Here is a 13363-nt window from a genome sequence, read left to right as displayed (position 1 = left end):
CTTCCAGGACCCCTGGATACGTCAAGTTTAAGGCAGGCCGCCTTGCAACATGACATTGATGGAAAGAGCGGCACCATGGCAGGAGGAGTCGCAGCCAAGTTGCCCTTTCCTCCATTCAGCTCTTTCCTGGGCAAAACCATTCCAATTCTAACATGAGTTTCCCCCAAAGTATCGGGAGTGATCCCATCATTATTTGTACATGCGAATCAAATCCAACGGCGGCTCACGCAACGGTTCAAAGAAGTGTTCAACACCACCCTGACCCCCGGCAAACTGCTTTCCGACCATTTCACGCTGCCCGACTTCAGCAAGCACCTGCTCGAGGAACTGGTCCGCTACGGCCGCCTTCACGACGTCTTCGCAATGAATCATTTTTCGTGATCCCTGCACTTCCTTGATAATTTCTATACGCCATGCGAGCAATAACTGTTCATTTCGCCGTTATCAAAAATCACATTTGTTATCGACATCATATCAATACCCCTCAACTACATCCACCTTCTACTGGACAACATGCACCCAAGAATCATTTCCTCTGAAACAGTACATTACGCAGAACGCACCAATAGTCACCTGGCGTCCACTGGTACACCGTGCTAGACTCTATCAGCAAACCCGACACCAGTCGTTCCCGTCTGATCATGATCGGTTATTGAGCATATCGTGGTTCTAGGTGGCCAGCAGCTCCTGGCCCCACTTGAACCTCCGTGGTCAGCTTCTGGAAGCTTGCCTCCAAAGTAGTCATTCGCTGTGTCAGGCTGCGGATGCTTGTACGAGTGTCCTCCTTGGCTTGTTCTTCTGCGGCTTTGTAGTCGGCCAAATCGCTTTCCGAATTGGTGATTCTGTCCTCCTGCTTGTCTACTGTGGCTTTGAGATCGTCCAACTTCGCGAGTCTGACTTTGTTGACGATTGGTCGCCACAATTCCAGTGTGCTATTTGTTGATTCCATGGCCGTCTTGACACCGTCTGGGCCATATAAAGCGTTCTCGAATTTGGACAGTTTTGTGTTGTGATTTGTGGGAAGGGCATCTTCGTCATTGCCCGGCCCGGCGAGGGAGCCGCTGGCTGACATCATCCGCACCGATAACAGGGGACACGATGCTGACGATAATAATCCGGCGTTAGGCGATGACGGCGGTAGGTCTGTAGCTCCTTTGTCCTGCCCGACCCTACCTCTCGAGACGGGCAGATATTGAGGAGAGGACGATTATAAAGGTAGTCTTCTCGGTGGGCTTGACAAGGACGAACACAACGAGCATTCGAACCCCGAGAAAGGCGACGGCGGCACGAACGAACCGACTTCAAGTCGATTATTCTACTGGCCGCACTGTTACTTCCTGCGCTTGCTTACCTAGGTACATGTATCTTTCTGCACAACTTCCCACATGAGTTGGCTGCTGTAGTAGGCTGGAACTACTGCTACCTAGAATAAACCAGCTCTCCCCACATCAGGGAACCCTACCGAGTTCGGACCATTCACTGAAGAGGGAATTCCAATGCTGCCCCGAAGGCCGATCGAGAGGCTTAGCTGAGACCCAACCCTCTGGATAAGAAAACCCAAGGGTACCTAATGTAGGGTCAACATTAGCAATAGTGACCGATTATGAAAGCTTGAAATATATTATTTTACTTTTCCGTTCACTTTCAACTCCATGCCGTGTACTACGATACAATCTCGGGTCCCTTCACTTCCTTAATACACATACAGTGCTCCTACATATGCGACCGAACAAGAAGAATACCCACAGGGTCCATTTGGATAGCCCGTCGTATACCGAGTGGGTTCGTCCTACATCGGAGCTTTGTCGCAACATTTGAATTCGGGGTCCTCCCTTGGGAAATTTGACAGAGCACAAAGAGAGCTCTCTCTCACCCTTCTCCCTCGAATAACCGACCTGCGATCCTACCGTACCAAACAACCGAACAAACTAACACAAACGTCGTACTTGTGTGTGGAGTGTGCGCGCTGTGGGAAGAGACCACGAAAAGATGTCGACAACAGCTGGGTAAGAAGATAAGCTACCCGATGCGTTATTGCGCGGGACGGAAGATCCATAAGCTGACGATGAGGTCACCGATCTAGAGCTTTCATAGCCGGCGGTATCGCCGCGTGCGGCGCCGTCACAGCTACACATCCCTTCGAGACAGTTAAGATTCGGTAAGTTCTCTATTACCTCCGTCTGCTTACCATCATTGGGGTGTGCGCCTTGTCCTCGAACAATTGGCACGCCTCAGGTCCTTGCGATCATCATGGAGGAGGACGAAGCTAATTAACATGCGCGCGCGCCGTCCCCCCACAGAATGCAATTGCAAGGCGAACTCCAAACGAAAGGCCACCAGCCGCACCACTACCGTGGCCCCATCCACGGCGTCAGCGTCATCGTGCGGAACGAGGGCCTGAAGGGCATCTACCGCGGGATCGGGTGCGCGTACATCTACCAGGTGCTGCTGAACGGGTGCCGGCTGGGGTTCTACGAGCCGATGCGCTCGACGCTGACGCCGCTGCTGTTCCGGGGCGACAGCAAGACGCAGAGCCTGGGCGTAAACATGTTCTGCGGCGCGTCGTCGGGCATCATCGGCGCCGCCGCGGGCTCGCCCTTCTTCCTCGTCAAGACGCGCCTCCAGAGCTTCAGTCCGTTCCTGCCCGTGGGCACCCAGCACAAGTACCGCAACGCGCTCGACGGCCTGCGCCAGATCTACGGCGCCGAGGGGATCCGCGGCTTGTACCGCGGCGTCGGCGCGGCTATGATCCGCACGGGGTTCGGCAGTAGCGTGCAGCTGCCCACCTACTTCTTCGCCAAGCGCCGGCTGGTCCGGCATCTGGGCATGGAGGAGGGCGCGCCGCTGCATTTGGCTAGCAGCTCGATAAGCGGGTTCGTGGTTTGTGTGTTTATGCACCCGCCGGGTAAGTGTTTCTCTCGCTCAGTTCCTATTCCTCCGAGCCAGATCTCTCTTTCTCTCTGTGCGCAAATAGCGTTTGGACGACTTGTCGGTGCTAACAAGCTTCATTTTTCTGTAGACACCATCATGTCTCGCCTCTACAACCAGAACGGCAACCTGTACAAGGGCGTCTTCGACTGCCTCGGCAAGACGATACGCACCGAGGGCCTGCTCGCCATTTACAAGGGCTTCCTGCCGCACCTGGCCCGCATTCTACCGCATACCATCCTGACGCTCAGCTTGGCCGAGCAGACCAACAAGCTCATGCGCAAGTTCGAGTCTAGGATATTGCCTTCCTCCTCCCTTCCTCTCAGCAAGGCGTGAAGAGAGTAAAATCCCATTGTAGAAAAAGAATAATAGAGAGAAAAAGGCGGTTGCCATGCCGCAACACACCCAACCTTTGGCGATGGACAAGGGATATTTGCAACGGCACGGGTATTAGAGACGGGGTATATTATACCCGGCACACGTGTATATGCCACACCACAGGCCCTGATGTATAAAAACAAAGAAAAGAGAGGGTTACAGGAACGTATTGTTTAGGAGACGACCATAGCGGATAGAGAAAATCTATAATACCACCTGGCGTTTCTGGCATTGTTGTATATAGGGAAGAGAGACATTCGCGTCCCCCCCCCCCCCGAAAAAGCCTTTACATACTTGCCTAGGGTGGTTCAAGAAGGGTAGATGGGTGTCTATATTTGTAACTAGCAGGAGCGGAAAATACGAACCTTGAATTCACCAAACTGGATTTCATCATGAAATCCAAGTCTGCATGGTTGGAGAAAGTCTTAATTTTCTATTTATTTGTTGCCCTTTGACTTGCCTCAGCCATTCATGGACCGACCGCAACCATAGCACAGCTTCCCCCTCCTTTCCTCGACCTCGGGCGCCTGCTCACCCAACTCACCTCGCCACCGGGCATCGCCTGCCTCGTCGAGAACGATGCCGCACAATCCGCATTGTCTTTGCCGCGAGCGACTTGTGCCAGTAGTCGTTTCCCCTTCTTTGGGCTCCTCAGCGGCCGCGGCGCCGGCGCCGGGCCGCTCCAGCTTGCCCGTCGTCCGCACGACATTGGCGACCACGGAGGGGTAGTTGACCTCGACTTCGGCGAAGTACCGCGACATGACTTCGTCGATGCTGAGGTCCTTGTGGGAGACGACCGCGACGGCGGCGGCGGCTGGGGATGTGATGGAGGCGGGTAGGAGGTCGGTTAGGGGCGGGGTGGTTAGGGTTATGTAGGTTTGCAGTTCGCTGCGGAAGAGCTCGCGCAAGGGGTGGTAAATGGAGAGTTGGTTATTAGCCTTCGAGTTTGCTATATCCGATTCTGTGGCTTTCGTATCCTCCGAGGGTGCTTGCTGGTCCTGGTTTTGGCCCTGGCTCGACGGCGACAGATACGACGCGAAGGAGGGCAGCTGGAACGGGCCGTCATTGACCTGCCACGGCAGCGAGAACCCGCGGCCTTTCGCCGTCTCGGCCAGCGTCAGCTCCGCCAGCGCCGTTGTGTTGGTGCCCAGCAGCAGGACGTCGCAGCCCTCGCGCCGGGCCGCGTCCATCAGCAGGTGGCGCACGAGCAGGCGCTGGACGTCGGCGCGCGAGCTCGGGGTCGCGAGGCGCGTGTACAAGAGGTCCGCGAGCTGCTCGTGCGGCGTCAGGCCCTCCTTAAGGGGCGGCAGGGACGACCAGTCGATGGAGTTGGTGCGCAGGCTGGGCGCTGAGGACAGCGGGATGCGGTGGAAGGTAAAAGTTGGGTAGCGCGCTTTGTAGCGCTGCCATGCTGCGTCCGCTTCCGTCTCCGGTCGCGTCTCTGTGTCGGCAGTCTCACCATCGGCAGAGAAAGAGACGGGGGGAGGACGGCTCAGGTCGCAGTCCACCCACGCGACGACGATCTCGAAGCGCACGCGCTGGCCGCCACCCTTGCCGCCCTTGGTGCCCTTGGCGGGCTGCGGCGCCTGCTGGCGCGCGAGGTTGTCGTGCAGCAGGTTCAGCAGCGCGGTGGACGAGGCGCCGCCGCAGGATAGGGCGAGGAGGTAGCGCTGCGGGCGCGTGGGCAGCTTGCTCCCCGAGTTGCGCGTCTCACGCTGCATCTGCTCCATGCGCTTGATGGTCTTGTTGCCGACATAGGTGCAGAAACATTGTCTGGATTTTGGTATTGGTGTTAGAGTACACAATTAGATCTAAGAAAGAAAGAAAGGGTTTTCGAGTGTTTGATTTAAAGATGGGTTTGGGGATAGGAGGGGGGAGGAGGGACGGAGGGACGGATAGGGGGGAGGGGTGGATGATTTACGGGCATACTCGTTCTGCCCCTCGTAGGTCGAGGGTGCCAGGGTTTTCTTGACACCGGTTGCACGGCGCCTGCGAAGCTTCTGCCATGCTGGCCGTATACTCCTGTCGCCTTTCGTAATATCGAGAAGCGTTTCTTATAGATTTCTCATAAAGTCGATATCATTTATAGAGGCGAGGAAGAGAAGCCTGATTTTGGACCAGAGCTGTCTGTGGACTCATGAGATTTCAGAAGCTGATTTGTGATTAGCGAAATAGTGGGGCATCTACAGGCAAACTGCCCAACGACGACGGCGCTAAGGCACTTTCCAAGATCCGCTATATTTCTTGAGCTGGCGTGCTTCACCTCCCAACCATCATCTACCTTGGTAAGACCTATAACAACCTGGAAACACTTCATTCTTTTGCAGTTCCGTGCCTCCACGAGCTGTTGAAACTTCCCTAACAGAAGTTCAGTATGCAACCTACTGTCTCGGCATGGCATCATCAGTGGGGGGGTTATTCCCCAGTGGGGAGTGGCAGCCTAGAAGGTTCAAGGCAGGTTAGGTAGGAAGAGGTAAATACCAGCAGGCCAACGGACAACTTCTTCCTACTTGTTCGCATATTTCATGTAGGTTGGTTGCTGTATACCAGCCTGCAAAAGTATTTTGCCTTTGCCACATCTCCATTCAAGATGGCCTCTTTAGTCAAGTGTCCTGTCGAGATCGTCCACTTGATTATCTACTTCATGTCAAAGTACAGCAAAGACCTTGCCAGTCTCGCTCTGGTGAATCGCCATCTCAACGCCATTGTAACAGAAGAGCTATACAGGTGGAACGATACATTGGAATGCGGCTTGCGAACACCCGATTGTAGACGTGCACTGCATTGGGCTGCCTTCGTTGGCCGTATAGGCACAGTACGCAAATTTCTCGACCGCGGTGCAAACCCAAATTCATATTGGTTCTCGTCACGACCGGGTCCGTGGGTGCCAGACTTCGCCGCGCCAGGCCCCGGCCGACCAATATATTGCGGAGAAAGCATCTGCGAAGATCGCTATGGCAGATCATTCGTGAAACAAGCTCCTCCGGCTTCTTGGAATAAGTGGAATAAAGATATCGATCCCCATGATCACAGTTACCCTGCACTCTCCACGTTTGAGGCCTCGAAGTCAGTTCGAGACACCCATTATACCGTTCAGCAAAGAAGTCGTCGGATACACTCATTGTGGACTCCTCTACACCTTGCCGTGAGGGAAGGTCACCTCGAAGTTGTCCAACTCCTCCTTTCACGAGGGGCTGACCCGAACCTGACATCGGCAAGTGTCTGCGGTTGCCAAAGGCCTGTTTACCTATCCTATACGAACGAATCCTGGAGGGCCTGGTGGTTTCCTCTTCATCTGGCTTTGTGCACTAGTAATGATACCATGGTAACGTTGCTCCTCAACTCTGGCGTGCCCTTGAGCGTAGCAACATACCTGCCAGACTACAATGATCCCAAGGCCGATCGAAAGATCGGTGCTGCTCAAGAAGCGATCCGTTTTGGCCGACTTTATGTGTTACAATATCTGCTGGATTCCGGCATGCAGAAGTCGGTGAATCTGGAGAAAGAATACTCGGAAGGATACTCGGAAACTGCCGTGGACCATGCGTACATGCACGGGAAATGGGAAGTTTTCGAATATCTCCTTTAAAGGGCCGCATCACTTTTTGATGCCACAGGCAGGCGCCGGGGTATGCTGGACCATGCTATTTCTAACAATAATTTCGAATATGCATGCAAGATACTGGACTATGGCTCACTGGTCGATGTTATCCCCTTCGTCGACATGGCCGGGGAAGTGCCGTTGATACATCGCTGTCTATTAACGAAGTGTCCTTTATATGGTTGCCGGCATGAGTCCGTCAAACCGGTACATTCTAAGGCATGCCCCAAAGTTGCCTTCATGCTGGGAGGCACTGGGCTGGATTGCTTGAGATTACTCATTGCGCACTACAAAAATACGGATACCCGGAACCCTGGGATCAATGATGAGACACCTTTGATGGTAGCTTGTCGAATCGCGAAGCCATTTGCAGTTGAAGTTCTTCTGGCTTTTGGCGCGGACGTGAAAGTCAGAGACAACACAGGATCTACTGCCCTCCTGAAAGCGTGTCTTGCTCAGGATCGCGAGAGTATCGTGCTGTTGCTCAACAGTGGAGCATCAGTTGACAGCGAAAACTTTGCCGGCCATACACCTCTAAGTGTTGTGCTGAGCAGCAGCGCGCTTACCAGGCTGCTACTTGATCATGGGGCAAAAGCTAGGTTCAGGAACCTGCTCACGATGCTAAAGTATTCAGATCTCGCCAGCTCTCAACTGGTATACAACAGCCTGCACCCCAAACCCAGAAATGCTGCTGAAATCCAGCGAATGTTCCGAGCCACGTGGGAATCTGATCCAGTCAATTTGGGATTCGTTCTTGACCTTGATCAAGACAAGTTCATTATTGGAGATGACCGATCTGTGTCACGTATGCTGAGGTATGCTCGAAGCAATCCCGACTCTGTCCTCCTTCTCTTGGAACGAGGTGCGAAATGTGACGACGTAGCGACGCCTGGCAGCGGAGGCGCCATTTACTTGTCAGTAATACAGAAGCGCAGGGCCAGCTTCATTGAGAAGCTGCTAGTCGCTGGTGCCAATCCAGATCTGGTTCGACTGGTGGACAAAATACTTGCGCCTTGTTTGAAGCCGTTAGGCTCCCAGATCGAAAGCAGCGCCGCGCCTATATGAGATTGCTACTGGACTATGGCGCAAACGTCAATGTGATCCTGGTCGAGTTCAGCAATGACAATGCAACGAGGGTCGTTAACAAGACGTTTTTCACCCCGTTCCGCCGCGCTATCTCCGACTTGGTTGATAGGGAGGCTGTCGAGATGATGCTGCAGTCCAAGTCTCTGCAGAACTGGAATGATGATTTGAAGATTAGTTACGCTGCCAAAGCAATCCGAATCGGCAGTGTCAAACTCCTCGAGAGGTTAATGGCACTAGGTGCTGCAGATGTTGCCAAACGACGCCTGGTTCATAGCGGCCTCAATTACGAGCTTGGGCGACTACAGCAGATTATCCTGAATAACCCGCGAACATTTACCGAGATAGATGACAATATCGAGATGCTTTCATTTCTCAATCAGAACGGCGCAAACTGGAGCTACAGAAGGGACAAGTCAACGTCGGGGCCAACAAACCGAGAACTACTGCATTATACTGTCAGCACTGCCGGATCCGCATATCAGCAAGTCCCTTTCAAGCGATGAGCGTCTGGGAAGCGGAATCAACAAATGGGACCTTCCATAATGAGGATTGAATACCGGAGTAATACTCCGACTAAATGTGTGGTGGCGCTGAGCGAACCGTGGCTCGTTGTCTCGAACCGATCACAACAGCGTTCCATACATACGAATAGTACTTCCTTCTCTAATAACTCAAGCGAGTATCCGGAAGTTGTAGATCAAGGGATCAGATATAACTTAATCTCCAGCCAATATCCACACTATCGAAATATTGAGCGAACGAATCCCGCTCATTCAACTTTCTTCTGACCCAATCCCCACACAAACGCCACCAAACTTTCACGACTAGTCAATGCCAGGTGCGATACTGCTTTCGTACAGCCGAAGAAACCAAAGCGCTAGCCGTAAACTTCATATGCCGTATTCGCTGGACTAGAAGATCCCTAGAAGATCCCCTCCGTCAGGTGTGTCATTTACGGAAGACACAAGCCCCTTCCTCAGCTTTTGCAACAGACAAAATGGGAAGCTGGCTTCTATCCCCTGAACTCTAATCAAATATAGGGGATGGGTTAGGGGCAGGTGGTGCCGGGAGGCTAGCACGGTCACGATGATCTGCTATAAGGAAACTCGGTCTGCCGACCTCCTAGTCACCTCAGAGTTGGCACAAAGATTTCGATATCAGCATATTTTCGGCCCAAGATGCTGTTCAAAGGATTTTCTGCGCTGTTGCCTTTTCTGGCATCTGTCGCAGCCGCCAACCCGGTCTCTAAGCCCATGAAACAACCTTGTTCTTCCGACCTTAAGGTACAGCTCCGAGATGGCGTCGTACATGGCTTGGTAGACTCAACAACCCCCGGCGTTCGCCAGTTTCTCGGGATCCCCTATGCACAACCACCCCTTGGAGATCTTCGCTTCGCGCCTCCCCAGCCGCTGGCCAAGCCCTTCGGCGAGTTTAATGCGACCAAGCCGCCGGTATCATGCATGCAATATGCGACAAAAATCCCCAACATATACAATCAGTTGGTGCCGCAGTACCTCCCGTATGGTCTGGTTGGCAGCCCCGGTCCTATCTCCGAGGACTGTTTAACGATCAGTGTCTGGGCGCCGCGTGGCACCCAGAAGAAGAATTTGCCTGTTCTCCTATTCATCTTCGGGGGAAGCTTCCAGTATGGTGCCGAAGAGATACCCTACCTGATCCCGGCCGAATGGGTACAACGCACGCAGGACCACCTCGTGGTGTCGTTCAACTACCGTCTTAACATCTTCGGCTACCCCAACGCCGCGGGCCTGCCCACTGAGGAGGAGAACCCTGGGTTGTTGGACCAGCGTTTTGCCGTGGAATGGGTACGCGACAACATCGCGGCGTTTGGGGGTGACACAAAACGCATCGGACTCTGGGGCCAGAGCGCCGGAGCCATCTCGGTCGGCACCTACGGATATGCGTACCCCGAAGACCCCATCGTGAACACGCTGTTGATGGACTCGGGCAGCGAGTTTTATCCGGCACCGGTCTTGTACGCCACCACCTCCGACGTGACACACTCCAACTTCACCTTCGTGGCGTCCAAGTTCGGCTGCGGTGGCCTGAATCCCGCTGCGGAACTGGCTTGCATGCGCAAGGCTGACGCTTTCGCTATCGAGAATTTTCTGGAGGTGTATCAAGATAGCTTCACCCAGCCGCTCATCGCCTTCGCCCCTACCGTCGACGGGAAGACCTTCTTCGCAGACTACAACGCGCGCGCATTGGCGGGCAAGATCGCCAAGATCGTAAGTGTCACCATCCCAACCAAGCAGAAGCTTCCGATTTCCAGTACCCCCTTTCCAGCGACGTTTGGATTAGGATGCTAACATACTCTGTGAACAGCCTACCCTGATTGGCAGCAATGCGCAAGATGGTAGTGCTTTCATGCCGTTTAGCATCAACGGCGTCAACGCCACAGTTGCCGACGCAGTAACCTTCAACTACTTCTTCTGCCCTGCCTACAAATCAGCAGCGTAAGTACTCTCAGTTCCCCCTCGACTGCCATTTTCCCCTCGGGCATTATCGCATCACAAGAAAAGGAGTCATCACTAAAACGTGGAGTGGCTTTTAGCGACCGTCTCGCGGCCGGCATCCCCGTCTACCGCTACCTGTATTCGGGCAACTTTACCAACATCTCGCCCAAGCCCTGGCTGGGCGCCTACCACGAGTCGGAGCTCCCGCTCCTCATGGGCACCCACCCGCTGTTCCGCGGCAACTCCACCGAATTTGAGTACCAGACGAGCGACCTGATGCAGGACTCGTGGCTGACCTTCGTGGCGACGGCGGGCGACGCCGCCGCGATGAGCTCCAAGGTGGGCTGGCCCGAGTGGACCAACGCCGACAGCGGCTTGGTCCGGTCCTTTGCACCTGCGCCGGGCGTCACGGCCAGCAGCCTCAGCTTGCACGATCTGGAGAAGCTGTGCCCTGCAGGTCTCCAGCCGAACTGAGCTGCGACAAGATTTCATAATGAGTATTTTTGTACGATTGTACGAGTTTAAAGATAAGAGATAGATAGAGAGAGATAGAGATGTTGAACGATAAAGGCGTTTAGACTAAAGAAGGGATCGATAGACATGATGGGCACGAGAGCGGACGAAGAAGGGGTGTTTGTTTTTGTTTAAGGCAAGATCTTACTGTTTTTCTCCTTTTCTTTCTGAACATTAACTAATGATATTAATGACACCTACCCTACCCCTAAATCACAAAATATACGCAAAAATGCCGTACGTCATAGCCGCCCATAAACCGAGCGGTGCTGCCGAGAGTCCCATGGAGGACGGCGCCCGTCGCTGTACGCCACCACTCTTCTTTCCACCATTATTACCATCATCTTGGTTCTGGTCGTTGGGGGAAGCGTCCGGAGCAGGAACCGGCCCTCCCGAAGCCGCCAGGCTCGCCTTGATTAGCGGCCGCAGCCCGCCCTGGAGGTGCTCGGGCGAGCGCCAGTCGCTCCAGTCATGCGTCAGCAGGCCCCACGGCTCGTCGTAGTCCTGCGTGCCCTCGCGCACGTAGTAGCTGCCGCCCAGCGGCCAGACGGTCCAGCCCGCCTGCCGGTCCGCCAGGAACTGCTCGGTGCAGCGGTGGAACGTCATGTTGTACGTCTGGTTGTCCTGGGGGAAGCCGAACTCGGTCAGGAGCACGGGGAACCGGTTTGTTGTTGCGGCGGCCTTGACGGCGGGGGATGGGGATGTCGATACGTGGCCGCTGCCGAGCGCGGCGAAGCCGGCGTCGTCGAGCTCGCGGGCCACTTGGGCGCAGTCGCGCGGCTCGCTGAGGCGCAGGATGTCGTAGTAGTGCAGCTCGAGGACGAGCTTGTCGTCGCCATAGCCCGCGAAGTCGGCGCGGCTGAATTTGGCGGTGCCGCCGTCGACGAGCGTCTTGCCCGGCTGCTGGTTCACTACAGGTGCCAGGTCTTTGTCGCTGTCCAGGCCGGACAAGAAGACCAGGACGTCGCCGTTGGCGCCGTGCACGGCGTCGGCGCCCTCGCGCATGCGGCTGTACCACGTGTCCCAGTTGTAGGGCTCCGGCTGGCCGCCGCTCAGGATGGGCGCGCGCAGCTCGTTGCGGAGGGCCATGGACATGAGGTTGGGCCATTTCTTGCCCTGTTGTTGTGTCAGTTTACGCGGAAAGTGAGAAGAGAAAGAAAAGAGGGAGGAAGAAGACGAAGGAAAAAAGGGGGGAGGGCGTGGGATATTGACTTACGTGGTTAGCCATGTATGCCAAACCTCGCTTCCAGTTGTCCACCGAGAAGTACTTGTCGCCCCACCAGCTGTTCCCGTCAAGGGGGTTGCAGCACCACCCGGCCTTGGAGACGTGGTTGTCGAGGTGCACGTAAATCTGCTGTCTGGCGCACTCAGCGGCCACGGCATCGAAGACCTGCAGCCGCGTCGTGTTCTCGTCGAACAGGCCCTCGTGGTTCTTCAGCACTTTGGCCAGCACCGCGGTGCCGTTCTCCTGGCCCAGCGCGTCGACGAACGCCTTGGAGAGGGGCACGTCCTTGTTGTCGCCACCGTTGGCGTCGACGATCTGGTCGACCATCTCGATGGCGTACGTCAGGCGCACGGCGTTCATGCCGAGCGACTTGACCTTGGACACGAGCGACGCGATGGACTGGTACTGCAGGCCCTCGGGGATCATGACGTCGATGTGGCCCGGCCAGTTGACGCCCGCGTACGTCACGACGTTGCCCGAGGCGTCGGTCATCCAGCGATCCGAGGTGACGAACGGGCCGTTGGGCCATGGCGAGGAGGATGCCGCGGACGCGGCAGCACCGGCGACGGCAGTAGGGGCGGCTGCCAAGAATGTAGCGGACCAGAGGGCGGAATATACCGCCAGCCGCGAGGCTAGATTGGAAAGAAACCACCTCATTTTCCCCGGATATCGAGTCGAACTTGTGTACTACCAAATCCAGGTGCAATACTATAATCACATTAAGTTTTCTTCTCCCCTGGCTCCCTTGCTTCAACACATGCCGGGATTGGGACACAGCAGATTGCGCAAATATAAGTATGTATGTCAAGAAGAAAACTTGAGAGAAAAAGACGGGCGGGATGAAAGATAAACACAACCATGGGAATACGAGAGACACGAGGAACGAACCCAAACCAAGCAGTTGGAACCGTCAAAACGCTGTACCGATAGAAAAGAGTTTCATCCGATGTTAAGCTTTTAGATATGAGTGATCAAATTGCCGCTGTTGGAGTTAAGCATCTCACTCCCGCCCCTCCCCCAGATTGGCACAGACCAAAGGGGCAAAAGAGAGAGGCAGATCAAATACGAAAAAACTCCGAGTCGTTATAGGATAACCATACCATGCTGGCTGCCACTTGCTGCTTTCAAGATCCAGAAAAGGCCCCACCCGACTTATTG

General features: G+C 54.8%; 8 protein-coding genes across 8 annotated transcripts; 4 read left to right on the top strand and 4 right to left on the bottom strand.

The window, feature by feature from the left end:
* Positions 1 to 189: 189 nt before the first annotated feature.
* PG994_003780 (uncharacterized protein) lies at positions 190 to 372 on the bottom strand (the record flags this gene model as incomplete). Its single annotated transcript, XM_066855189.1, has 1 exon — positions 190 to 372. One exon carries the CDS (start codon positions 370 to 372, stop codon positions 190 to 192), a length of 183 nt encoding a protein of 60 aa, XP_066719467.1.
* A 277-nt stretch (positions 373 to 649) lies between these two features.
* Positions 650 to 1075, bottom strand: PG994_003779 (uncharacterized protein; the record flags this gene model as incomplete). Its single annotated transcript, XM_066855188.1, has 1 exon — positions 650 to 1075. One exon carries the CDS (start codon positions 1073 to 1075, stop codon positions 650 to 652), a length of 426 nt encoding a protein of 141 aa, XP_066719466.1.
* A 997-nt stretch (positions 1076 to 2072) lies between these two features.
* On the top strand, positions 2073 to 3264 carry PG994_003778 (mitochondrial carrier; the record flags this gene model as incomplete). The annotated part of the gene is made up of 3 exons (XM_066855187.1): positions 2073 to 2158; positions 2301 to 2905; positions 2975 to 3264. Coding segments are annotated over 3 exons (981 nt in total), but the record flags the coding sequence as incomplete, so codon positions are not given.
* Positions 3265 to 3767: 503 nt separating this feature from the next.
* PG994_003777 (uncharacterized protein) lies at positions 3768 to 5313 on the bottom strand (the record flags this gene model as incomplete). The annotated part of the gene is made up of 2 exons (XM_066855186.1): positions 3768 to 5079; positions 5228 to 5313. 2 exons carry the CDS (start codon positions 5311 to 5313, stop codon positions 3768 to 3770), a joined length of 1398 nt encoding a protein of 465 aa, XP_066719464.1.
* A 583-nt stretch (positions 5314 to 5896) lies between these two features.
* Positions 5897 to 6895, top strand: PG994_003776 (uncharacterized protein; the record flags this gene model as incomplete). Its single annotated transcript, XM_066855185.1, has 1 exon — positions 5897 to 6895. The coding sequence occupies one exon, from the start codon at positions 5897 to 5899 to the stop codon at positions 6893 to 6895; it is 999 nt and encodes a 332-aa protein (XP_066719463.1).
* A 252-nt stretch (positions 6896 to 7147) lies between these two features.
* Positions 7148 to 8496, top strand: PG994_003775 (uncharacterized protein; the record flags this gene model as incomplete). Its single annotated transcript, XM_066855184.1, has 2 exons — positions 7148 to 7821; positions 7887 to 8496. 2 exons carry the CDS (start codon positions 7148 to 7150, stop codon positions 8494 to 8496), a joined length of 1284 nt encoding a protein of 427 aa, XP_066719462.1.
* A 675-nt stretch (positions 8497 to 9171) lies between these two features.
* Positions 9172 to 10941, top strand: PG994_003774 (carboxylesterase; the record flags this gene model as incomplete). The annotated part of the gene is made up of 3 exons (XM_066855183.1): positions 9172 to 10239; positions 10337 to 10467; positions 10566 to 10941. 3 exons carry the CDS (start codon positions 9172 to 9174, stop codon positions 10939 to 10941), a joined length of 1575 nt encoding a protein of 524 aa, XP_066719461.1.
* Positions 10942 to 11193: 252 nt separating this feature from the next.
* PG994_003773 (family 5 glycoside hydrolase) lies at positions 11194 to 12862 on the bottom strand (the record flags this gene model as incomplete). Its single annotated transcript, XM_066855182.1, has 2 exons — positions 11194 to 12090; positions 12197 to 12862. 2 exons carry the CDS (start codon positions 12860 to 12862, stop codon positions 11194 to 11196), a joined length of 1563 nt encoding a protein of 520 aa, XP_066719460.1.
* Between the last annotated feature and the right edge of the window lie 501 nt (positions 12863 to 13363).

The sequence above is a fragment of the Apiospora phragmitis genome (assembly GCF_038363925.1).
Source record: "Apiospora phragmitis strain CBS 135458 chromosome Unknown utg000004l:1.0-3135199.0:1.0-3139288.0, whole genome shotgun sequence".
NCBI lineage: Eukaryota > Fungi > Ascomycota > Sordariomycetes > Amphisphaeriales > Apiosporaceae > Apiospora > Apiospora phragmitis.
The sequence above is the reverse complement of the archived record's forward strand: the minus strand, read 5'-3'. Positions and strand labels throughout refer to the sequence as shown.